The 25,829-nt window shown below is 42.3% G+C and overlaps 1 protein-coding gene across 1 annotated transcript in view; it reads right to left on the minus strand.

The window, feature by feature from the left end:
- SMCHD1 (structural maintenance of chromosomes flexible hinge domain containing 1) overlaps window positions 1–25,829 on the minus strand; it is a 1,770,687-nt gene that overhangs the window by 1,050,429 nt on the left and 694,429 nt on the right. Inside the window, exon 18 of the mRNA XM_053715865.1 lies at window positions 17–94. Within this exon, the coding sequence (XP_053571840.1) occupies window positions 17–94 (78 nt within the window). The remainder of the gene's footprint in view (window positions 1–16; window positions 95–25,829) is intronic.

The following is a 25,829-nucleotide window of genomic DNA, read 5'->3' on the forward strand; positions in this document are numbered from 1 at the left end:
AACAATTCATACTTACCCATTTTTTTAAACCAATAGGGCCATTTTCCACCATGTTGGCTAATATGGGAAATTATATCTTTATCCCCAGATGAAGCTTTATTAAACAAAGAAAAAAAAGTAAACTAAAAAAACAAGAATATTATGTTTTTTTTTCCATATTCTATTTCAAAGTTTTAATTCTCATCACAATACTGTACAATATATGGACATGCCCCCCCCCCCCCCTTGCAATGCTTATCACCATCAATTGTACAAAACTGAATTTTATTATATGAGGCTGCATACAGTATATACTTATACAATTTAAAAAGTAGAGCATTGCCTTTAACAAAATATGCATAAGATAACATTTATATATTAAAGGGACATGAAACCCAAAAAAAATATTTTATGATTCAGTTAGAGAATACAATTTGAAACAACTTTTTAATGTACTTCTATTACTTAATTTGTTTAATTATCTTTGTTGAAGGAGCAGCAATGCACTACTGGTTTCTAACTGGAAACATGGGTGAGCCAATGACAATTGGTGTATATATATATATATATATATATATATATATATATATATATATATATATATATATATATATATATATATATATATAAAAAAATCTCCAGCATAAAAAGGCACTCACTGGTTAGGTAAAACATAACATTTAATTAGTTACATTTAAAAGACATGACGTTTCGGAAGCATTTCGCCCCCTTTATCAAATGTATGATACAGCTTGAAAGTGTTACAAAAGCACTGCAGTGAGTGCCTTTTTATGCTGGAGATTTTTTGATATTTTTTGAAGTGCACCCTGGGAGCTGCTATTATTTATGGAGTGCCTTTTCTTTTGATCTCGGTATATATATATATATATATATATATATATATATATATATATATATATATATATATATATATATATATATATATATATATGTATGAAGCCACCAATCAGCAGTCAGAACCTATGTTATTTGCAGCTCCTGATCTTTCCTAGATAAATCTTTCAGCAAAGGATAACAAGAGAAGGAAGCAAAATAAATAGAAGTAAACTGGAAAGTTGTTTAAAATTGCATCTATCCAAATCATGAAATATATTTTTTTGGGTCTCATGCCCCTTTAAATACATATAACAATCTTATCTGTTTGCATTATATTCAGTTATGTGTTTTATGACTGTTTTATGAATGCTTGGGGTAAGCATAAGGCTGTAGAAAAACAAATTATGCTTACCTGATAATTTAATTTCCATCTGTATGAGAAGAGTCCACAGCTGCATTCCTTACTTGTTGGAAATACTGAACCACCCCAGGGAAAGGCTTAAAATACCTTCCCCACTTCCTCATAACCCCAGTCATACTGCAGAGGGAACAAAGAACAGTAGGAGAAATATCAGGGTGAAAAAAGTGCCATTAAAAAAAAAAAAAAAATCAAATATAGGGCCGCCCATCTGAGAACACCCGCGGGAGCTGTGGACTCTTCCCATACAGATGGAAATTAAATTATCAGGTAAGCATAATTTATGTTTTCTATCTTAATATGGGAAGAGTCCACAGCTGCATTCCTTATGTGTGGGAAACATATACCCAAGCTCTAGAGTACACAGAATGCTAACGGGAGGGGAAAAAAAGAGGTGGACCCTAATCTGAGGGCACCACAGCCTGCAAAACCTCTCTCCCGAAGGCTGCTTTGGCAGAAGCAAAAACATCAAACTTGTTAAATTTTGGAAAAAGTATGTAAGGAGAACCAGATAGTCGCCTTCAAAAATGAGGCCTCTATGGATCAGATTTGTAAGGCCCAAGATGAAACCACTGCTCTCGTAGAATGAGCCGTAATCCTCAGAGAAGGCTTATGTCCCGCCGTTTCTATGCTAAATGGATAACACTCAAAACACACAAAAAGTTAAGGGAGTCGAAGAGGCCCTCCGACCTCTACGCTTCCCGGAAAAGAGAACAAACAGAGAAAGAGGTTTGTCTAGATTCCTTTGTGGCCCTAAAGATAGAACTTCAAGGCACAAACTACATCAAGACATATGTTGTAAACGTTCCTTCAACGAAGAAGGATTAGGACATAAGAAAGGAACCACAATCTCTTGATTGATGTTGCAAATTGACACAACCTTAGGAAGAAACCGAACTTGATTCGTAGAACAGCCTTATAGGCATGAGGGACGCATTGCAAGGCAGCAATCACAGATACTGTGCGAAGAGAAGCAATAGCCAGTAGAAAAGGAACCTTCCAAGACAACAATTCAATGTCCACTTCATGCATAGGCTCCAAAGTAGCCCGATGCAAAATCTTAAGGACAAGATTTAAACTCCAAGGAGGAGCCTTACATCTAAACACAGGACTGATCTCAGCAGAGCCTTAACGAGCAACCAGCTTACAAGCTTGAATGAGAGTAAAAATAGCTCTCTCAGAAAACCCTCTCTTGGCTAGGACTAAGCGTTTAATCTCCACGCAGTCAGCCTCAGAGAATCTAGACATTGATGAACAAAGAGACCTTGGTCAGCAGATCCCTGTGACAAGGTAACTTCCACGGAGGAGATGATGACATCACCACCAAATCCGCAAACCATATCCTTTGCGGCCAAGACGGAGCAGTCAGTATCACTGAAGCCTGCTTGACTCGAGCCACTACACTAGAAAGTAGCGGCAATGATCGGAAAGGATAAAACAGATTGAACCTCCAAGGCACCGCTAATGCATCTGTTAGCTTCACCTGAGGATCCCTGTACCTGGACCCCTATCTGGGTAGCTCGGTATTGAGACATTATAAGATCTTCCTCTTGCAAATCTTCTGCTGAAGAAATCTGCTTCCCAGTTGTCCACACCCGGAATGTGGATAGCTTACAGCGAACAAATGCGGGTCTCCCCCACACCAGAATCCGAGATACTTCCCTCAACACTAGGGAACTTATTGTTCCCTCCCTGATGGTTGATGTAAGCCACTGGGGATATATTGCTTGATTGGGATCTGATTAACTGGGACAAACCCAGCAGAGGTCAAGCCTTCAGAGCATGGTATATTGCCCGAAGATCCAAAATGAGATCAGGAGGGAGCTTTATCTCCTTAGACCAGAGGCTCTGTGCCTTCCTGGCACCCCAAACAGCTCCCCATCCTGACAGACTTGCAACTGTAGTCACAATCGCCCAGGATGGTCTTGAGACAGACGTCCCTCAGGACAAGTGATCCGGACAAAACCACCAAGAGAGTGATTCTCTCGATTGGTTGTTCAGAGAAATCTGTTGAGACAGATCCAAATGATCTCCATTCCACTAGTTCAGCATGCACGGTTGCAACAGTCTGAGGTGAAACCTGGCAAAGTAATTGATGTCCAAGCTGGACACCATGAGACCAATAACCTCCATACACCGAGCCGCAGAAGGCCTTAAGGAGATCTGGAGGGAAAGACATGTTGAAGCTAGCTTGCAACATCTCTGGTCTGTTAGAAATATTTTCATGTCTATGGAGACTATTATAGTACCCGAGAATTCTACCTTAGTACTTGATACAAGATAACTCTCTCTAGATTATCTGCCATCCATGGGATCGAAGAAGACAGAGGAGACATTCCAAATGGTCCACTCTTAGAAAAATGTATTTAGCTAGACCAAACGGAAGGGCAATAAACTGGAAGTGCTGGTGCAGGAATGCAAACCTTAGGTACTGGAAGTGTTCCTAGCATTCAAGCGAATAAACTAATAGCAGCACAGATAAAAAAAATTAACAACCCTCAAGGTCGTAAAAACGCAGAGGGGGCCCTCCACCACGATCAATCCTATAAGGAGTCACACCTGAAGGTAGTTTATCCAGTAACCACTGCAACAGCTGCCGCCGGTTGACACAAATATCCTGTATGTTTAAACATCCTTCTTAAGAGAGTATCCATCTTTTATCCATGGGCTCTTCAAACGAAGAACTATCCACAAGTGGGATAGTAGTATGTTTAGCAAGGGTGAAGATAATGCCATCCCATTTAGGGACAGACCAACTCCAAATGGAGTCCAGGACCAGAGACAATTTGTTAAAGGGAGAAGAGGGGGAAAAGGAATCCAATCCTGTCCCATTCATTCATAATAATGTTCGCCATCTAACAGGAGCAGGGAAGGATAAGCTACCACCCTGTCCTCAAACTCTATCCAAATTAGGAATTAAAGGTTCATCAGGCAATTTGGCCTCTGGGACCTCTGAATTCACCAAAAACTTCCCTTAGAGGAAAGCACAAATTCATAAACTAAAGTCTGGTTCCTCCGCAGCCGAAGGTTTAGAGGCAGCAGCCTCCGACCCAGAATGTCCATACTCTGAAGTCTCAGAAAGAACTTCATCCTCGGATAACCCTCAGTTAAATCCAATAAATTATCTGATGTACTTTGAGAAGGAGTGCAATATGTAACCTTTTGCTTTCATCCATGCTCTCACTAAGAGGCTAACAGGACTACTTAAAACTTCAGTCCCATCCCGAAGAGTACTACCCTCCATAAGATAAACAAAATATATGTGATAGAACACAAGAGGGCGCTATCTAATTATACCCTTTACGATGGTATAAAAATAAAAAAAAAAATGATAAAAATAATACAAAATACTGTAATTGATCAAGGATTCTCAAATAACTGAGTGATTTTCCAAAAAGCTCAATACATTGGAAGTCCTTCAATAGTAGTCCAAATCCGCTGTGGGACAACAGAATATAATGTCCGGAACACAAACTTCAGATGTGTGGAATGGGCAGCACTCTCCTTTCTTTTTAACAGGTATTCATTCTAAAAAAACAGTCCAAAGACAAAGAGGCGCCGGCATGTGTGTATCAGTAGACCACAGAAAAAGAACATCCATAAATAGAAAGCACAGGGTACTCACATTTCAGTAGAGCACACCAATGTGCTTGTGAACACAGGCTGGTTATCTCAGCTAACCAGCTAAATACTCCCTGGATTCAGGAACTCTAAGTAGTATTCTATCTCATTTTTACTGCTGGGGATCCATTTCTTAACATCCATGGCAGACTCAACAGGTGTGTCCACAAGCACATTGGTGTGCTCTACCGAAATGTGAGTACTCTGTGCTTTCTATTTATGGATGTTCTTATTCTGTGATATACTGATACACACATGCTGGCGCCTCTTTCTCTTTGGACTGTTTTTTAGAATGAATACCCTCCATAAGAGAGTACTCCGAAATCTTCTAACACTTCTCTGCCAACCTCCTGTGACGAAATGACTGGGATTATGTGGAAGTGGGGGAGGTATTTAAGCATTTGGCTGGGGTGTCTTTGCCTCCTCCTGGTGGCCAGGTTCAGTATTTCCCACAAGTAAGGAATCCCATATTAAGAAAGAAAATACTAATAAAGCTAAAGCTTTACAGAAAAAAAATCGATCAGACTTCTTTAAACTATGCTTGTTATCAGCTGTAAAAAAGAAAATTTATTTTAACCTAATAAATGTATTTCTTTTTTTGACAAGATGAGTCTACAGATCATCTTAATTACTAATGAGATATTCACCTCCTGGTCAGCAGGAGGAGGAAAAGAGCACAACAGCAGAGCTGTTAAATAGCTTCTCCCTTCCCTCCCACTCCAGTCATTCGACCAAAGTTAGGAAGATAAAGGAAAAACCAAGGTGCAGAGGTGTCTAAAGTTTCAATAACCCACAACCTGTCTTAAAAGAACAGGGAGGGCTGTGGACTCATTGTGTAAAAAAAGAAATACATTTATCAGGTAAGCATACATTTTATTTTATTTTTTAAGACACAATGAGTCCACGGATCATCTTAATTACTAATGGGATTCAATACCCAAGCTAGAGTATACAGATGATACGGGAGGGACAAGACAGGGAACCTAAACAGTAGTCTCATATGCATAACATATTATACTCTTCAGCCAAAAAAAAAAAAAAAAAAAAAAAAAAAAAAAAAAAAAAAAAAAGAAGTAGCCATAGCTTTCTGTCCCTTACATTTTCCTGAGAAAATCACAAACAAAGAAGAAGACTGACAAAAGTCCTTAGTCACCTGTAAGTAAAACTTTAAAGCACGGACCACATCCAAATTGTACAGAAATCTTTCCTCCTGATGAGGAGGATTAGGAAGGAACCACAATCTTCTGATTAATGTTCCGATCAGAAACAACCTTAGGAAGAAATCCTAGTTTAGTACGTAAAACTACCTTATCTTAATGAAAAATAAGATAAAGAGACTCATACTGCAATGCAGAGAGCTCTGGCACTCTTCGAGCAGAAGAAATAGCAACAATAAATAAAACTTTCCAAAATAACAACTTAATATCTAACGAATGCATAGGCTCAAACGGAACCCCTTGAAGAACTTTGAGAACTAAATTAAGACTCCATGGAGGAGTAACTGGTTTGAACACAGGCCTGATCCTGACCAGGGCCTGACAAAAAGATTGTACATCTGGGACATCCACCAGACATGTGTGTAACAAAATAGATAGGGTCGGGATTTTACCCTTTAGGGAGCTCGCCGATAAGCCCTTCTCCAAACCCTCTTGGAGAAAAGACAAAATTATAGGAATCCTAACTCTACTCCATGAGTAGCCCTTGGATTTGCACCAATAGAGATATTTACGCCAAATCTTATGGTAAATCCTTCTAGTGACAGGCTTACGAGCCTGAATCATGGTCTCTATGACCAAATCAGAAAATCCTGCTTGGATAAAATGAAGCGTTCAATCTCCAAGCAGTCAGCTTCAGAGAAGAGCCACGACTTGGTAATGCTTGTCCAGGAAGGCGAACCTGAGGAACTGGTGATGATCTTCGTGGATAGGGATGTGTATATACACATCCTTTAAATCCACGGTGGTCATATATTGACCCTCCTGGATCATTGGTAAAATAGTCCGAATGGTCTCCATCTTGAAGGATGGGACTCTGAGGAATTTGTTTAGGATCTTGAAATCTAAAATTGGTCTGAAGGTTCCCTCTTTCTTGGGAACCACATACAGATTGGAGTAAAACCCCTGCCCCTGTTCTGTTTTCATAACTGGGCAGATCACTCCAATGGTATATAGGTCTTCTACACAGCGTAAGAACACCTCTCTTTTTGTCTGGTTTACAGACAATTGAGAAAGATGGAATCTCCCCCTTGGATGAGAATCTTTGAAATCTAGAAGATACCCCTGGGTTACGATTTCTAACGCCCAGGAGTCCTGAACATCTCTTGCCCAAGCCTGAGCAAAGAGAGAAAGTCTTCCGCCTACTAGATCCGGTACCGGATCGGGGGCTACCCCTTCATGCTGTCTTGGTGGCAGCAGCGGGCTTCTTGGCCTGTTTATCTTTGTTCCAAGTCTGGTTAGGTCTCCAGACCAACTTGTATTGAGCAAAATTCCCCTCGTTTTGCAGCAGGGGGAGAGGTAGAGGGACCACCTTTGAAGTTTCGAAAGGAACAAAAAATATGTTGTTTGGTCCTCATCTTATTTTTCTTATCCTGAGGATGGGCATGGCCTTTTCCTCAATTGATGTGTGAAATTATCTCTTTCAGTTCAGGCCCGGATAGGGTCTTACCTTTGAAAGGGATGGCTAAAAGCTTAGATTTTGATGACACATCAGCAGACCAGGATTTAAGCCATAACGCTCTACGCCTAAAATGGCAAAACCTGAATTATTTGCCGCTAATTTAGCCAGTTGAAAAGCGGCATCTGTAATGAAAGAATTAGCTAGCTTGAGAGCCCTAATTCTACCCAGAATATCATCCAATGGGGTCTCAACCTGAAAAGCCTCCTCCAGAGCCCCGAACCAAAAAGCAGCTGCAGTAGTTACAGGAACAATGCACGCTATAGGTTGCAGAAGAAAACCCTGATGAATAAATATTTTCTTTAGGAGACCCTCTAATTTTTTATCCATAGGATCTTTGATAGCACAACTGTCCTCAATAGGTATAGTTGTACGCTTAGCCAGGGTAGAAATAGCTCCCTCCACCTTAGGGACCGTCTGCCACGAGTCCCGCATGGTATCTGATATGGGAAACATTTTCTTAAAAGTAGGAGGGGGAGAGAACGGAATACCTGGTCTATCCCACTCCTTAGTAACAATGTCCGAAATCCTCTTAGGGACAGGAAAAACATCAGTGTAGGCAGGAACCTCTAGATATCTGTCCATTTTACACAATTTCTCTGGAACTAAAATAGGGTCACAATCATCCAGAGTCGCTAAAACCTCCCTGAGCAATAAGCGGAGGTGTTCTAGTTGAAATTTAAAAGCCGTCATATCTGAGTCTGTCTGAGGGAATATCTTTCCTGAATCAGAAATCTCTCCCTCAGACAACAAATCCCTCACCCCCAACTCAGAACTTTGTGAGGGTACATCGGATATGGCTAATAAAGCGTCAGAGGGCTCAGCATTTACTCTCACATCAGACCTACTGCGCTTCCCCTGCAACCCAGGCAGCTTAGATAAAACCTCTGTGAGGGTAGTATTCATAACCGCGGCCATATCTTGCAGGGTGAAATAATTAGACGCACTAGAAGTACTTGGCGTCACTTGTGTGGGTGTTAATGGTTGTGACACTTGGGGAGAATTAGATGGCATAACCTGATTCCCTTCTGACTGAGAATCATCCTGCGACATACTTTTATTAGCTAAAATATGTTCTTTGCAATTTATTGCCCTTTCAGTGTATGAGGGACACATTTTAAGTGGGGGTTCCACAATGGCTTCTAAACACATTGGACATTGTCTTTCCTCGATGTCAGATTGTTGAACAGGCTAGTAATGACCACAAACAAGCTTGAAAACACTTTATTTAGTGAAAAAATAACAATCTTAAAAAACGGTACTGCGCCTTTAAGAGAAAAAAAGCATACACGTTCTGCAAAACTGCTTTAAAATACACCAATCCTTTCATTTTTTTTTTTTTTTTATATGATATACTAATAATGCAGCTGAGATTGCCCCACAAAGAAAGGAACAATTAACCCTTTACTGTGCAAAACCGGATCATTAATAAGGCCTAAATCTGGACAAAAACACCCCCTGCAGTGGCGCCTACCTGCCCTCAGGGGTTGGAAAAATGGAGTTAAAGCTACAATTTGGCCCAACACTTCCACAAGGGCTCACCGGAGTTGGAGCTTGCTGCTTGCTCTGCAATAACAACTGCGCAACTGAGGCACAGAAATAGGCCCCGCCCATCTTGCTCAATGTTTTTACAGCCTAAAGGAACCGCACCAGAGTGGTTCCAAACTAGCCATGTGGGTTCTGAAACCCAAACCAGAAGCCAAGTGTATCCTCAATAAACTCACCAAAAAAAGTTATTGAAATAATCTCTTTCAGTTCCCAAAAACGTTATCAGCACTCCCAGTTCACAAAAATGTTTGCCCACAAACATTCAAACTCAGTGTCAACCATTTTTTATTAGCCCCTTATGCAAGCTTAGTAATACCCCTCTATATATTTTAGGATTACTGTTTACCCTCTCCCTCATGGGGATACTGTCAGCCAATTCTGAAATACCACAGTCTCTCCAGAAAAAAATGACTGAACATACCACACTGCTTATAGCATGAAAGGGTTCCTCACACTGAAGTTTCTTGTACTCCTCAGCCATTCTGTGGGAACTGCTCTGGATCTTAGTGACAAATGCTAAGATCATCAGCCTCCAGGCAGAAGTCTTCATTCATCTGCTGCCTGAGAGTAAATAGTACACACCGGTACCATTTAAAATAAAAAACTCTTGCTTGAAGAAATAAAAAAAACTAATATTTTATCACCTCTTTCACTTTACCCTTCCTAGTACTTAGAGTAGGCAAAGAGAATGACTGGGGGGTTGAGCTAAGGGAGGAGCTATATAGACAGCTCTGCTGTGGTGCTCTTTGCCACTTCCTGTTAGCAGGAGGATAATATCCCACAAGTAAAGGATGAATCTGTGGACTCGTCGTACCTTATAGAAGAAAGGAAATTTATGCTTACTTGAAAAAAAATATTTCTTTACGATATGAAGAGACCACAGATTTGATCCTTGTGGGATTTAACCTCCTGCTAGCAGGAAGTGTCAAAGAGCACCACAGCAGAGCTGTATATATAGCTCCTCTCCCCCCCCCCCCTCCAGTCAATCGACCAAAGTAAGGAAGAGAAAGGAAACGCCAAAGGTGCAGAGGTGACTGAAGTTTAATAAAAAATAAATATCTGTCTTAGAAATGACAGGGTCGGCCGTGGTCTCGTCATATCGTAAAATAAATAAATTTATCAGGTAAGCATAAATTTCCTTTTCTTTTACAAGATATGACAAGTCCACGGATTTCATCCTTACTTGTGGGATACAATACCAAAGCTACAGGACACCACTGCTTGAAGAACCTTTCTCCTAAAAACAACTTCAGAAGAAGCAAAAGTATCAAATTTGGAAAATTTGGAAAAAGTGTGAAGAGACGACCAAGTTGCAGCCTTGCAAATCTGTTCAACAGAAGCATCATTTTTAAATGCCCATGAGGAAGCCACAGCCCTAGTGGAATGAGCCGTAATTCTTTCAGGAGGCTGCTGTCCAGGAGTCTCATACGCCTGACAGATGATACTCTTCAGCCAAGATGAAAGAGAGGTAGCCGTAGCTTTCTGGCCCCTACACTTTCCAGAAAAAACAACAAATAATGAAGATGATTGACAAAATTCTTTAGTCGCCTGCAAGTAAAACTTCAGGGCACAGACCACGTCCAAGTTATGCAACAGACGCTCCTTCTTAGAAGAAGGATTAGGACATAATGAAGGAACAAAAATTTCCTGATTGATATTCTTATTAGAAACAACCTTAGGAAGGAAACCAGGTTTGGTACGTAAAACCACCTTATCAGAATGAAAGATAAGATAAGGTGAGTCACATTGTAACGCTGAAAGCTCAGAAACTCTATGAGCAGAAGAAATAGCAACCAAAATTAAAATTTTCTAAGATAATAACTTAATATCTATGGAATGCATGGGTTCAAACGGAACCCCTTGAAGAACATTAAGAACTAAATTCAAACTCCAGGGTGGAGCAATTGGTCTAAACACAGGCTTGATTCTTGAGAGCCTGACAAAAAGACCGAACGTCTGGAACATCTGCCAAACATTTGTGTAGTAAAATCGACAAAGCAGAAATTTGTCCCTTTAAGGAACTTGCTGATAACCCCTTCTCCAATCCCTATTAGAGAAAAGATAAAATCCAGGGAATCCTAACTCTACTCCATGAGTAGCCCTTGGATTCGCACCAATAAAGATCTCTAAGCCATATCTTATGGTAGATCTTTCTAGTAACAGGCGTACGTGCCTGAATCAAAGTATCAATGACCGAATCAGAGAACCCCCGCTTAGATAAAATCAAGCGTTCAATCTCCAAGCAGTCAGATGCAGAGAAACTAAATTTGGGTGTTGGAAGGGTCCCTGAATGAGAAGGTCCTGCCTCAATGGAAGCTTCCACGGCAGCAGAGAAGACATGTCCACTAGATCGGCATACCAAGTCCTGCGAGGCCACGCAGGCGCAATTAGAATTACTGAAGCCCTCTCCTGTTTGATCCGAGCAATCACCCGGGGCAGGAGAGCAAACGGTGGAAACACATAAGCTAGGTTGAACGACCAAGGCACTGCAAAGGCATCTATCAGTTCGGCCTGAGGATCCCTTGACCTGGATCCGTATCTTGGAAGCTTGGCATTCTGACGAGATGCCATCAGATCTAACTCCGGTCTGCCCCATCTGAGGATCAGAGTGGCAAAGACCTCCGGATGGAGTTCCCACTCCCCTGGATGAAACGTCTGTCTGCTTAAAAAGTCCACTTCCCAGTTGTCCACTCCTGGGATGTAGATTGCTGACAGATAACATGAGTGGGCCTCCGCCCACCAAATTATCTTGGATACTTCTGTCATTGCTAAGGAACTCCTTGTTCCTCCCTGATGATTGATATAAGCCACAGTCGTGATGTTGTCCGACTGAAAGCGATGAATTTGGCCGAAGCCAACTGAGGCCACACCTGAAGCGCATTGAATAATGCTCTCAATTCCAGAATATTGATAGGAAGAAGCGACTCCGACTGAGTCCACACACCCTGAGCCTTCAGGGAATTCCAGACTGCACCCCAACCTAGAAGGCTGGCGTCCGTCGTCACTATCACCCATGAGGGTCTGCGGAAGCACGTCCCTTGGGACAGATGATCCTGCGACAACCACCAAAGAAGAGAGTCTCGTGTCTCCTGATCCAGATCTATCTGAGGAGACAAATTTGCATAATCTCCATTCCACTGCCTGAGCATGCTCAGCTCTAGTGGTCTAAGATGAAAACGAGCAAACAGAATGATATCCATTGCTGCCACCATCAATCCAATTACCTCCATGCACTGGGCCACTGATGGTCGAGGATTGGACTGAAGGGCTCGGCATGTATTTAGAATCTTAACTTTCTGACCTCCGTCAAGAAAAAAATCATAGATATGGAGTCTATTAGAGTTCCCAAGAAGGGAACCCATGTCTGTGGAACTAATGAACTCTTTTCTAGATTCACCTTCCACCCGTGAGTCCTCAGAAAGGATATAAACATGTCTGTATGTGACTTTGTCAGATGGTAAGATGACACCTGGATCAGAATATTGTCAGGATAAGGCGCCACTGCAATGCTCCGCGGCCTGAGAACCGCAAGAAGAGACCCTAGAACCTTTGTGAAGATCCTGGGTGTTGTGGCCAACTGAAAATGCTTGTCCAGAAAGGCAAACCTTAGGAACTGATGATGATCCTTGTGGATAGGAATATGAAGGTATGCATCCTTCAAGTCCATGGTAGTTATATATTGACCCTCCTGGATCAATGGTAGAATTGTTTGAATAGTCTCCATCTTGAAGGATGGGACTCTGAGAAACTTGTTTAGACTTTTTAGATCTAAAATAGGTCGAAATGTGCCCTCTTTTTTGGGGGACCACGAAAAGATTTGAGTAAAATCCCTGCCCTTGTTCCAGTATTGGAACGGGACAAATTACTCCCATAGTAGAGAGGTATTTTTACACAATGTAAGAATGCCTCTCTTTTTATCTGGTCTACAGACAATCGTGAAAGAAGAAACCTCCCCCTTGGGAGATAATTTTTGAATTCCAGTTGATACCCGTGGGCCACGATTTCCAGTGCCCAAGGGTCCTGAACTTCTCTTACCCAAGCCTGGGCAAAGAGAGAAAGTCTGCCCCCTACTAGACCTGGTCCCGGATCGGGGTCCGCCCCTTCATGCTGTCTTGGTAGCAGCAGCAGGCTTCTTGGGTTGTTTACCATTGTTCCAAGCCTGGTTGGGTCTCCAGACGGGCTTGGCCTGAGCAAAAGTCCCTTCCTGTTTAGCAGAAGAAGAGGAAGAAGAGGGGACTCCTTTGAAGTTAAGAAAGGAACAAAAATTATTTTGTTTACCCCTCAGTTTAGCTGTCTTATCCTGAGGCAGGAGATGACCCTTACCTCCCGTGATGTCAGAAATGCATTCTTTCAAGTCAGACCCAAATAGGGTTTTTCCTTTGAAAGGAATAGCCAAAATCTTTGACTTAGATGACACATCAGTAGACCGAGATTTTAACCATAACGCTCTACGTGCTACGTGTTGTTTACCTTTGTTCCAAGCGTGGTTGGGTATCCAGACAGTCTTGGCTTGCGCAAAATCCCCTTCCTGTTTAGCGGAAGAAGAAGTGGGGACTCCTTTGACGTTTCGAAAGGAACAAAAATTATTTTGTTTACCCCTCAGTTTAGCTGTTTTATCCTGAGGTAGGAGATGACCCTTACCTCCCATAATGTCAGAAATTATTTATTTCAAGTCAGGCCCGAATAGGGTTTTCCCTTTGAAAGGAATAGCCAAAATCTTTGACTTAGATGACACATCACCAGACCAAGATTTTAACCATAACGCTCTACGTGCTAAAATGGCAAATCCGGCATTCTTAGCCGCCAATTTGGCAATCTGAAAGGCGGCATCTGTAATAAAAATTAAAAAATCACAATAGTCCAGCACACACTGCAATAATGTTGGGTGCACGCTATAGCTGGGCACTGCACAGCCCAGCAGAAATATCCACAAATATGCAAAAGAATAGCAGCACTCCAATGGATAATTACCAAATTTATTTGTGGCCAATAAAATAATTAGCCAGTTTAAGAGCCTTAATTCTATCAAAACTATCCTCTAAAGGAGTCTTAGTCTTAAGAGACTCTTCTAATGCATCAAACCAGAAGGCTGCTGCAGTGGTAACTGGTACAATGCAGGCCGTCAGTTGTAAAAAAAAAACCCTGATGAATAAACAGTTTCTTTAGAAGACCCTCCAATTTCTTATCCATAGGGTCTTTGAAAGCACAACTGTCCTCAATAGGAATAGTTGTACGCTTAGCCAGGGTAGAAATAGCTCCCTCCACCTTAGGGACTGTTTGCCAAGAGTCCCGAACAGTGTCGGATATGGGATACATTTTCTTAAAATTAGGAGGAGAAGGGGAGAACGGGATACCTGGTCTGTCCCATTCCCTCTTAATAATCTCCTTAATTCTCTTAGGAACCGGAAAAACATCAGAGTAAGCAGGTACCTCTAAGTATTTGTCCATCTTACACAATTTCTCTGGTGGCACCACAATCATAGTCATCCAGAGTCGCTATAACCTCCCGAAGTAACAGGCGGAAGTGTTCAAGCTTAAATCTAAAGGACATAACGTCCAAGTCCATCTAAGGCAACACACTTCCCGAATCAGAACGTTCCCCCTCAGACAGAAGCTCCCTGACCCCAAAATCAGATCCTTGTGAGGGTACATTGGAAATAGCTAACAAAGCATCAGAGGACTTAGTATTCACATTGACTGCTGTCCTGCTACGTTTGCCCTGTAACACTGGGAACTTAGATAATACCTCTGTAAGGGTAGTTGACATAACTGCAGCCATATCCTGCAGAGTAAATGAATTAGACGCAGTTGAAGAACCCGGCATCGCTTGTGTGGGCGTTAAAGGTTGTGACGCTTGGGGAGAATTTGGCGGCATACCCTGGGTCTCCTTAGACTGAGAATCATCCTTAGCCTTAAATAAAATTTGAGTTTTACATTGTAAGGCCCTTTCAGTACATGAGGGACAAAAAGTAACTGGGGGTTCCACAATGGCACCTAAACACATAGAACAAAATATTTCCTCAAGTTCAGACATGTTAAACAGACTAGCAATAATAGTCGTTCTTAGCTTTATTTATTGACCTCTTAAGGCAAAAAACATACACAAAAAAACTTTACATAAAAAGTGTACTGCGCCTTTAAATAATAAAAGTGCAACAATTTTTTCTGTTATCTTTAAAACAGCATTTGTGGCAATAAAACTTGTTTTAATGTGCCCAAAATATTCTAATAATATTGCACCGGCTTGCATAGGTGTGTAAAAAGCAATATAAAATAATATAACAGTTATGACAAACAACTCTTTATTTCTTCAGGTCCCTGCACCTCGCCACAGCTCTGCTGTGGCGCCTACCTGCCCCCGGAATACACTGCTGGTACTTGAGAAGCTTTGAAGACCCTTCGAATGGCCAAACAAGTTAGGCCCCACCGGAGCCCAGGACTTTGTTATCTATGCAATCAGGGTGAAACTGCGCGCCTGAGAGCGAGAAAATAGCCCGCCCCGGTGGGTCTAACACTAGCCGTTACAGAGACCTGCATGGGTTGCAAACCCCAAACATGTCGTTATTAATAAAACAAAAAGCCATGTGCCCCCTTACACAAGCATGTCCCAATATCAAGCCTCACTGCCTGACAACAACAAAAAACTATACACCCTTAGGTCAGAAAAAATGTATGACATTTTTAGCCAGCAACCGCATCCCCCAGCGTTCAGCCCATACTAAACAATTATCATAAGTGATATTAGACACATTTAGTAGTTAAAATAAAGGGAATTCCAGGTACACCATTACTATACATGTAGTGCATACTGATTTACCCTCCCCAGATAGAGAATAATGTCAGCCTGTTCTGATGTATCAAGTCTCCCCAGAAACAAATGACGGAACATACCTCAATGCTGCTTGTAGCATGACAGGGTTCTCCAAACTGAAGATGTTTCTCTACACTACCTTCAACTGCTCTGTGGGAACCAGCATGGATCTTAGATAACATTTGCTGAGATCATCAACATCAGGGCAGAAAAATAAGATGTCTCCACTTCTCTTGGGAAGTAATAGACTGACAATTTCTCCCTGAGGAAAATAGTACTTACTGGAACCATTTTAAAATAAAAAAAAAAACTTCTTGATTGAAGAATCTAAAACTAACACCTCACTTTACCTCTTCCTAGCACTAACACAGGCAAAGATAATGACTGGAGGGAGAGGGGAAGGGAGGAGCTATATATACAGCTCTGCGGTGGTGCTCTTTGCCACTTCCTGCTAGCAGGAGGTTAAATCCCACAAGGATGAAATCTGTGGACTCATCATATCTTAAAGAAATGTATGCTTTATGTGAACCATGAGAGTTAGTTTTGACTACCAGAGACATTATTCATTAGAAACCCTGTAATTTTTTACTTTGTAGACAGTTTTCACAATACCCCTGTATAATTGACAAAAGTATATCAATATGCCTATATTCTGGTGTCCAATCAGTGTAGATATGAATAATTCTAACCAAGTCCAATGTATATTAGCATTTTTGGGAGGCATGGAAATCAGAAACTAGTTAAGGCATGAAGTTGTGGTCGGGAAAAACCTTGTCTCAGTGAAGTAGAAAGAACTGACTTACTCACATGCATGAAATAATACATTTTAAATCCCTCATTGGGGCCAGGAACCCCTGACAAAAGTAAATTAAAACAAGAAGAGGGGAAACGCATACAAAGAATAAAAAGGGAAATGGGTTATACACTGATTGTAAAAGTGGTGCCATTTTTATGACAATCATTGCTACATTATCGAGGCTCAATATGTTTGCATACTTATTTTTGTATATTGATCACAGCTGTGTTTTACTATGTATTGGTGCACAATGAGTTAATGTTTTTAATTTTATAAACACACCCTCTAGTGTTTGAGGGTTATCATCTATGACAATGGTCTCTGTAGCCGAAAAATGCTAGATTGTGTTTTTCTCTACACTTCAAGTTCTTTGGCTTTTTTTTTTTTTTTTTTCAAACCAGCTTTATTAAGAAACAATAAGAAGTATACAAAAAGAAAAATAATAAGGAATCACATGACATGTCTTGTCGCTCAATAAATAAAGGTCACAGTATAATACAATAAAGTGTAGAACCATAAACATAATAAAGATTGTCCTTGGTTACTTGTAGTTGATATTCATAACTTGAGCAAAACTGTAAAGTTATACTCCTAAACATCAATAGAGCCGAGAGAGAGAATTTCCAAAACAAAAGTTCACGTTTAGTACAGTATCCCCTCGGTGTAATAAAGCTTGGTGATTATAAGTATGTAAAGATCCACACTAGAAGAAAAGAAAGGAAGACAGAAACATAGTTCGGAGAAGGATAAGGAAAGGGAAACAGAAAGGGGGACGTTTCATCCAAGGACTGGGAGGGGGAAAGGAGGGAAAAAAAAAAAAAAAAAAAGGGGGGGTCTGCATGGTCAGCAACCACCGAAACCAAAATCTACATTTGGAGGTGTCATATAAAGGGCAGTCAGGGGTTGAGGAAGGTCTCACAGCGGAGCATCCCTCCATGTCGCCAGCATCATCTCATGAATCGTCAGTTGATTGATTTTGGAGAAATTAAGCCTTTCTAATTTCAGTAGATCATCCACTGAGGCAGACCATTCGTCAAGAGAAGGAATCTGGTTAGATTTCAACTTTCGTGGAATAAGTCGCTTAGCGCCTGTGATCATAATCAGGAGAAGAGCCCTGTCATGGTCATTTTTGATCTTAGGAAGCCGCAGTAGAAGCAGTGTTTCAGGGGTATCAGAGATCATGATTTCCAATTTACGGGACATGGTCTCGATCACTGCCAGCCAAAAAGTCCTCAGTAGGGGGCAGGACCACCATATGTGGATAAGAGAGCCTTGATCGCCACAACCCCTCCAGCAATAGGGGCTTGCTGATGGGAAGTATTTGTGTAGTCTTACCGGAGTGTAGTACCATCTGGTAAGCAATTTTAGGTGTATTTCCTGGACAGTTGCGGAGACCGAGGAACGCTTCGCAAGAACAAATGATCTAAGCCAATCATCCTCCTCAATAGTGCCATTGAGATCCTTATGCCATGCTAGCGTGTATGAGGGGAGCTGAGTGTCCGGGGGTATAAGTAAAAGTTTGTATAGTTTTGATATCAATTTCCTAGGGGGTGTACTGTTTGTACAAAGCTGCTCAAATGGAGTTAGGTCCCTAATAAATCTTTCTTTATGTCTGTGGTGTACAAGGAAATGTGACAGCTGGTGATACCGGAGCCACAAAGAGAAAAGAGCCCCATATTGCTCTGACATATCCAGCTGTGCACAAAGTTTGCCCCCATGCATAGCAAAGTGTAAGATCCCATCACGTAAGCTGTAATATGTGCCCAGGCGGGTCCCAAGGACATGATATGGGATATCAGGATTTTCAATTATTAGAATCATAGAGGAGGGAACAGAGGAGATATGGGAAGTGGTGGCTAACAATCTGTCCCATTCTTGCAGAGTTGTTAGTGTCAGATGGTATTTATTTATTAAAGTAGGGCGCTTGGACGGAAGGATCCAGGCCAGGGTGCCAATATTGTGCAGCTTAAAAATATCTCCATCCAATCTGACCCATTGCTTTTGTGTGTCATTATGCGACCATTCAACAAGCCTCTGCAGTAGGATAGCCCGCCTGTACATTGCCAAATCTGGGAACCCCAGCCCACCCCTTTCCCGCGGGAGGTATAGTGTCCTTCTAGTGACCCTCGGCTTTACGCCCGTCCAGATGAACTGTTCAATAATGTGCTGTAATTGCGGGAGGAAATCTTTGGGCAGAGCAATAGGCACAGTTTGCAGGATGTACAAGATGCAAGGTAAGATATTCATTTTAATTAGGCCTATTTTCCCTAGCCAGGACAGTAATTTATTCTTCCAGGAGGACAAATCAGTAATGATTTCCCTCCGTAGAGTAAGATAGTTATTCTTGTAAAGGTCAGAAGAGTTTGCAGACAGATAGACCCCTAAATATTTTATTTTAGAGGAGGCTATGAGTATTTGGTGGTTTCAGGTTAGGGCCTGGATGTGCTCCTGAGGGGAGTTGATGTTTAATAGTTCTGACTTAGATAAGTTTAAGTGAAAGTTGGAGAGTGCTCCATATTGTTTTAACTTGGCAAGCAGCTCTGGGACCGAGGTTTCAATATTGGTAAGGGTATAAAGAATATTGTCCGCATAGAGTGCTTGTTTAAATTCCGTGTCACCCACCCGCAACCCGCTGATACCCAGATTATCTCTCACTTTTTGTGCTAACGCCTCGATAGAAAGGGCGAAAAGAAGGGGGGACAGGGGACAACCCTGCCTGGTACCATTCGTGATATAAAAGGAATCGGAGAGTGTATTGTTTATCCGAATTCTAGCGTTTGGTGCAGAGTATAAGGCAAAAGCCATATTGATGAAAGGATCTCCGAAATTCATTGCCTTCATGACCCGCCGGAGAAAAAGCCAATCTACCCGGTCAAAAGCTTTTTCTGCATCGGTCGAGAAAAGAGCCAAAGGCCTCCCCTCGACCTGGGCATGGGATATCAACTGAATTACCTTGTTGGTATTATCCTGTGCTTCTCTGCCGGGAATGAAACTTATCTGGTCAGAAGAAATTAAGGAAGGGAGAAACTTGTTGAGTCTCTTTGCAAGCACCTTGGCATAGGCCTTAATGTCTGAATTTAACAATGAGATTGGGCGGAAATTGGCTGGGGAAGTGGGGGGTTTACCCTGCTTTGGAATGACTGAGATGTGGGCCTCGAGGGTCGCACTGGGCAGTATAGGTTTAGTGATTAAACTATTAAATAAATGAAGCATTGGAGGGCCTAGCATTTCAAGGAAAGTGCGATGGTACTTGGGAGTCAGCCCATCAGGACCAGGGCATTTTCCCCCCGGGAGGTCTGTTAGGGCCTGAGCTAGTTCTTCCAAGGTGATAGGGGCATCAAGTGAATCTCTACTGACAGCATCGAGTCGCAGGATGTTCAGGGAGGACAGGTATCTGTCTATTACGTTATGCCTCTCTAGATCACTAGTTCCCTGTGGCTCTCTCTCACGATGCTGTGAGATGTTATAGAGGTTCGTGTAATAAGAGTGGAATGAATCTGCAATTTGTTTAGTTCCCCGCAGTGTGGTACCGTCTTCCCTTTGCAGGGAGTGGATATGTGATTTGAGCTGTTGTCTACGTTTATTTCTGGCTAGAAGTTTACCAGGCTTATTTCCCCCCTCATAGTATTGTTGTTTGATAGAAAACGTCTTATAGTGTAGTACCTCAAGTTGGTGTTGGTTAAGAAGGGATTTAGCCTCGATCAGAAGCGCCCTAGTAGACTTGTCTGACAGGGTTTTTTTGTGAGAACTTTCTAATTCTGATACTCTCTCCAAAAGTTGTGTGTGTTTTAATCTCTGCTGCTTTATTAAACAAGCCTTATGTTTAAGAAATTCTCCTCGGACCACACATTTATGTGCCTCCCAGAAGTTCGTGATCAACGTATGTGTAGGGTCATTGTGTGTCAAATAGTCAGTCAGTGTTTTTTGGATTTCATTTTTTTTTTTCCTCTCTAGCAAATGATCATCTAGTCTCCAAATGTAAGACGTGGGGGTAGGTTGGGCCATTGGATATTACAAACTATTGGAGCGTGATCAGACCAGGTAATTGTGTCTATTGTGCAACTATTGACCATGTCCAGTCCAGTCCAGTCGAAAAAGAAGTAGTCTATGCGTGAGTATTTGTTATGCGGTGGTGAGTAATATGTATAGTCTCTACCTGAGGGGTGAAGTGTTCTCCACACGTCATGCAGCTGAAGGCCAGCAATAGTTGCTTTTACTGATTTAACTATTTTGCCAGAGACACTAGCCGAGCCATTGGATGTATCTATATTTGCATCTAGCGGTATATTAAGGTCTCCGGATAAAAACACCGGTCCTCTCGCATGATCCAAAATTAGCTTAGAGACTTTGGTCATGAAACGATGCTTGTCGACATTTGGGCTGTAAAATGTGGCCAATGTAATTGGATGGTCATATAATGAGCCTGTAACAAGTAGGTATCTGCCCTCCGAGTCTCTTTCTACATGCTTAATTTGCAGTGGGACAGAATGATGAATCAACCCCGCTTTTCTTAGAGGGGTCAGAGGAAAACAGGGCTATGGGGTATTGTTTATTATGCCACTTCGGTTCCCTTCCTTTACGGAAATGGGTCTCCTGAAGAAAGAGGACATTACTATGGAATTTGCGTAGATCTCTGAATGCTATTGACTGTTTGCCTGGGTCGTTCAGGCCTTTGGCATTTATAGTGGTAAAGGTGAGGCCATGAGAGCCGAATTTAACCGCCGGGCGGGCCATGAGGGGGAGAGGAGGAAAAAAAAAAAAAAAAGAAAGTAGAGAGTTAAAGAGGTCTAAAGTGTGTAAGACGAGCACCAAGTACACACTGGAGAAAGAAGAAAGAAAAGTGGAAGGATCTCAGAAAGAAAAATCGGAGGAATCAAAGGGAAGTGAAAAGTGGAGTAAGTTTATAACTCTGTGAGAAAAAGAAAGGCAGAGACAAGAAAAGCAAGTAAATTAGGGGAAATAATCCCTGGATCAGTACTTTTTAGAAGACATCATTAAATTTCCAGAGGGCAGTTTACGCAATCTGCGCCTCGGGATATATGGGGTTTATGGCATGGGAGAGGGGAGGGGGAGAGGAGGGAGGGGGAGGGAAAAGATGGGGGGGGGGCGGGAAAGAGGAAGGGAAGAGAAAGGAAGAAGGGGAAGGGGGGAAGGAGAGAAGGAGAAGGGAAGGGAGGAGGAGGAGGGGAGAGGGGGAGGAGGAGGAAGAGGGGAAGGGAGGAGGGTAAAGGAAAAAGGGGGATTGGGGGGGCAAGGGGGAAGGATGGGGGGAGAGAAGGGGGAGGGAGGGGAAAGAGGGAGGAGAGAGGAGGGGGAAGGGAAAAAGGGGGGTTTGTAGGGGGGGGAAAGAGGAGGGGGAGGGAGAAAAGGGGAAAGGAGGGGGAAGGAGGAAAAGAAAGGAGAGCTGGATGAATAAGATCATATATACAACATTTTGTAGCAATATTCCCCAGTGTTGACATTAAATTTAACAAATTTTTAATGTTCTAGAGAGAAGGTGCTAGAGAAGTATAGTTCAACGTGTTGTTTCTGAGGAAGCTCAAACTACAACATCTGTGCAGTAGTAGGAAATAGGGAGAGAGATAAAAACCACACGGTGAAAAACAGAATTTATGTTTACCTGATAAATTACTTTCTCCAACGGTGTGTCCGGTCCACGGCGTCATCCTTACTTGTGGGATATTCTCTTCCCCAACAGGAAATGGCAAAGAGTCCCAGCAAAGCTGGTCACATGATCCCTCCTAGGCTCCGCCCACCCCAGTCATTCGACCGACGGACAGGAGGAAATATATATAGGAGAAATCATATGATACCGTGGTGACTGTAGTTAGAGAAAATAATTCATCAGACCTGATTAAAAAAACCAGGGCGGGCCGTGGACCGGACACACCGTTGGAGAAAGTAATTTATCAGGTAAACATAAATTCTGTTTTCTCCAACATTGGTGTGTCCGGTCCACGGCGTCATCCTTACTTGTGGGAACCAATACCAAAGCTTTAGGACACGGATGAAGGGAGGGAGCAAATCAGGCCACCTAAACGGAAGGCACCACAGTTTGCAAAACCTTTCTCCCAAAAATAGCCTCCGAAGAAGCAAAAGTATCAAATTTGTAAAATTTGGCAAAAGTGTGCAGTGAAGACCAAGTCGCTGCCTTACATATCTGGTCAACAGAAGCCTCGTTCTTGAAGGCCCATGTGGAAGCCACAGCCCTAGTGGAGTGAGCTGTGATTCTTTCAGGAGGCTGCCGTCCGGCAGTCTCATAAGCCAAACAGATAATGCTTTTAAGCCAAAAGGAAAGAGAGGTAGAAGTCGCTTTTTGACCTCTCCTTTTACCAGAATAAACAACAAACAAGGATGATGTTTGTCTGAAATCTTTAGTAGCCTCTAAATAGAATTTTAGAGCACGGACAACGTCCAAATTGTGTAACAAACGCTCCTTCTTTGAAACTGGATTCGGACACAAAGAAGGTACAACTATCTCCTGGTTAATATTTTTGTTAGAAACAACTTTAGGAAGAAAACCAGGCTTAGTACGCAAAACCACCTTATCTGCATGGGACACCAGATAAGGAGGAGAACACTGCAGAGCAGATAACTCTGAAACTCTTCTAGCAGAAGAGATTGCAACCAAAAACAAAACTTTCCAAGATAGTAACTTAATATCTACGGAATGTAAGGGTTCAAACGGAACCCCTTGAAGAACTGAAAGAACTAGATTTAGACTCCAGGGAGGGGTCAAGGGTCTGTAAACAGGCTTGATCCTAACCAGAGCCTGAACAAATGCTTGAACATCTGGCACAGCTGCCAGTCGTTTGTGTAGTAAGACAGATAAAGCAGAAATCTGTCCCTTTAGAGAACTTGCAGATAATCCTTTCTCCAAACCTTCTTGTAGAAAGGATAGAATCTTAGGAATTTTTATCTTGTTCCATGGCAATCCTTTGGATTCACACCAACAGATATATTTTTTCCATATTTTATGGTAAATTTTTCTAGTTACAGGCTTTCTAGCCTGAATCAGAGTATCTATTACAGAATTTGAAAACCCACGCTTTGATAAAATCAAGTGTTCAATCTCCAAGCCGTCAGTTGGAGGGAAACCAGATTCGGATGTTCAAATGGACCCTGAACAAGAAGGTCCTGTCTCAAAGGTAGCTTCCATGGTGGAGCCAATGACATATTCACCAGGTCTGCATACCAAGTCCTGCGTGGCCACGCAGGAGCTATCAAGATCACCAAGGCCCTCTCCTGATTGATCCTGGCTACCAGCCTGGGAATGAGAGGAAACGGTGGGAATACATAAGCTAGGTTGAAGGTCCAAGGTGATACTAGTGCATCTACTAGAGTCACCTTGGGATCCCTGGATCTGGACCCGTAGCAAGGAACCTTGAAGTTCTGACGAGACGCCATCAGATCCATGTCTGGAATGCCCCATAAATGAGTTATTTGGGCAAAGATTTCCGGATGGAGTTCCCACTCCCCCGGATGGAATGTCTGACGACTCAGAAAATCCGCTTCCCAATTTTCCACTCCTGGGATGTGGATCGCAGACAAGTGGCAGGAGTGATCCTCCGCCCATTGAATTATCTTGGTCACTTCTTTCATCGCCAGGGAAGTCCTTGTTCCCCCCTGATGATTGATATATGCAACAGTCGTCATGTTGTCTGATTGAAACCTTATGAATTTGGCCTTTGCTAGTTGAGGCCAAGCTTTGAGAGCATTGAATATCGCTCTCAGTTCCAGAATGTTTATCGGGAGAAGAGATTCTTCCCGAGACCATAAACCCTGAGCTTTCAGGGATTCCCAGACCGCGCCCCAGCCCACTAGACTAGCGTCGGTCGTGACAATGACCCACTCTGGTCTGCAGAAGCTCATTCCCTGTGACAGATTGTCCAGGGTCAGCCACCAACGGAGTGAATCTCTGATCTTTTGATCTACTTGAATCATCGGAGACAAGTCTGTATAATCCCCATTCCACTGTTTGAGCATGCACAGTTGTAATGGTCTTAGATGAATTCGTGCAAAAGGAACTATGTCCATTGTTGCAACCATCAAACCTATTACCTCCATGCACTGCGCTATGGAAGGACGAGGAACAGAGTGAAGTACTTGACAAGAGCTTAGAAGTTTTGATTTTCTGACCTCTGTCAGAAAAATCCTCATTTCTAAGGAATCTATTATTGTTCCCAAGAAGGGAACTCTTGTTTACGGGGACAGAGAACTTTTTTCTTTGTTCACCTTCCATCCGTGAGATCTGAGAAAGGCTAGGACGATGGCCGTATGAGCCTTTGCTTTTGACAGGGACAACGCTTGAATTAGGATGTCGTCCAAGTAAGGTACTACTGCAATGCCGCTTGGTCTTAGAACCGCTAGAAGGGACCCTAGTACCTTTGTGAAAATTCTCGGAGCAGTGGCTAATCCGAATGGAAGTGCCACAAACTGGTAATGCTTGTCCAGAAAAGCGAACCTTAGGAACTGATGATGTTCCTTGTGGATAGGAATATGTAGGTACGCATCCTTTAAATCCACGGTGGTCATAAATTGACTTTCCTGGATGGTGGGAAGGATCGTTCGAATGGTTTCCATTTTGAACGATGGAACCCTGAGAAATTTGTTTAGGATCTTCAGATCCAAAATTGGTCTGAATGTTCCCTCTTTTTTGGGAACTACGAACAGATTTGAGTAAAATCCCATTCCTTGTTCTTTTATTGGAACTGGATGTATCACTCCCATCTTTAACAGGTCTTCTACGCAATGTAAGAATGCCTGTCTCTTTATTTGGTTTGAGGATAATTGAGACCTGTGGAACCTTCCCCATGGGGGTAGTTCTTTGAATTCCAGAAGATAACCTTGAGAAACTATTTCTAGCGCCCAAGGATCCTGAACATCTCTTGCCCAAGCCTGATTAAAGAGAGAGAGTCTGCCCCCCACTAGATCCGGTTCCGGATCGGGGGCTATCCCTTCATGCTGTTTTGGTAGCAGTGGTAGGCTTCTTGGCCTGCTTACCCTTGTTCCAGCCTTGCATTGGTTTCCAGGCTGGTTTGGGTTGTGAAGTATTACCCTCTTGCTTAGAGGATACAGAATTAGAGGCTGGTCCGTTTCTGCGAAAGGGACGAAAATTAGGCTTATTTTTAGCCTTAAAAGACCTA

This window comes from Bombina bombina, chromosome 5 (genome assembly GCF_027579735.1).
Source record: "Bombina bombina isolate aBomBom1 chromosome 5, aBomBom1.pri, whole genome shotgun sequence".
Classification (NCBI taxonomy): domain Eukaryota; kingdom Metazoa; phylum Chordata; class Amphibia; order Anura; family Bombinatoridae; genus Bombina; species Bombina bombina.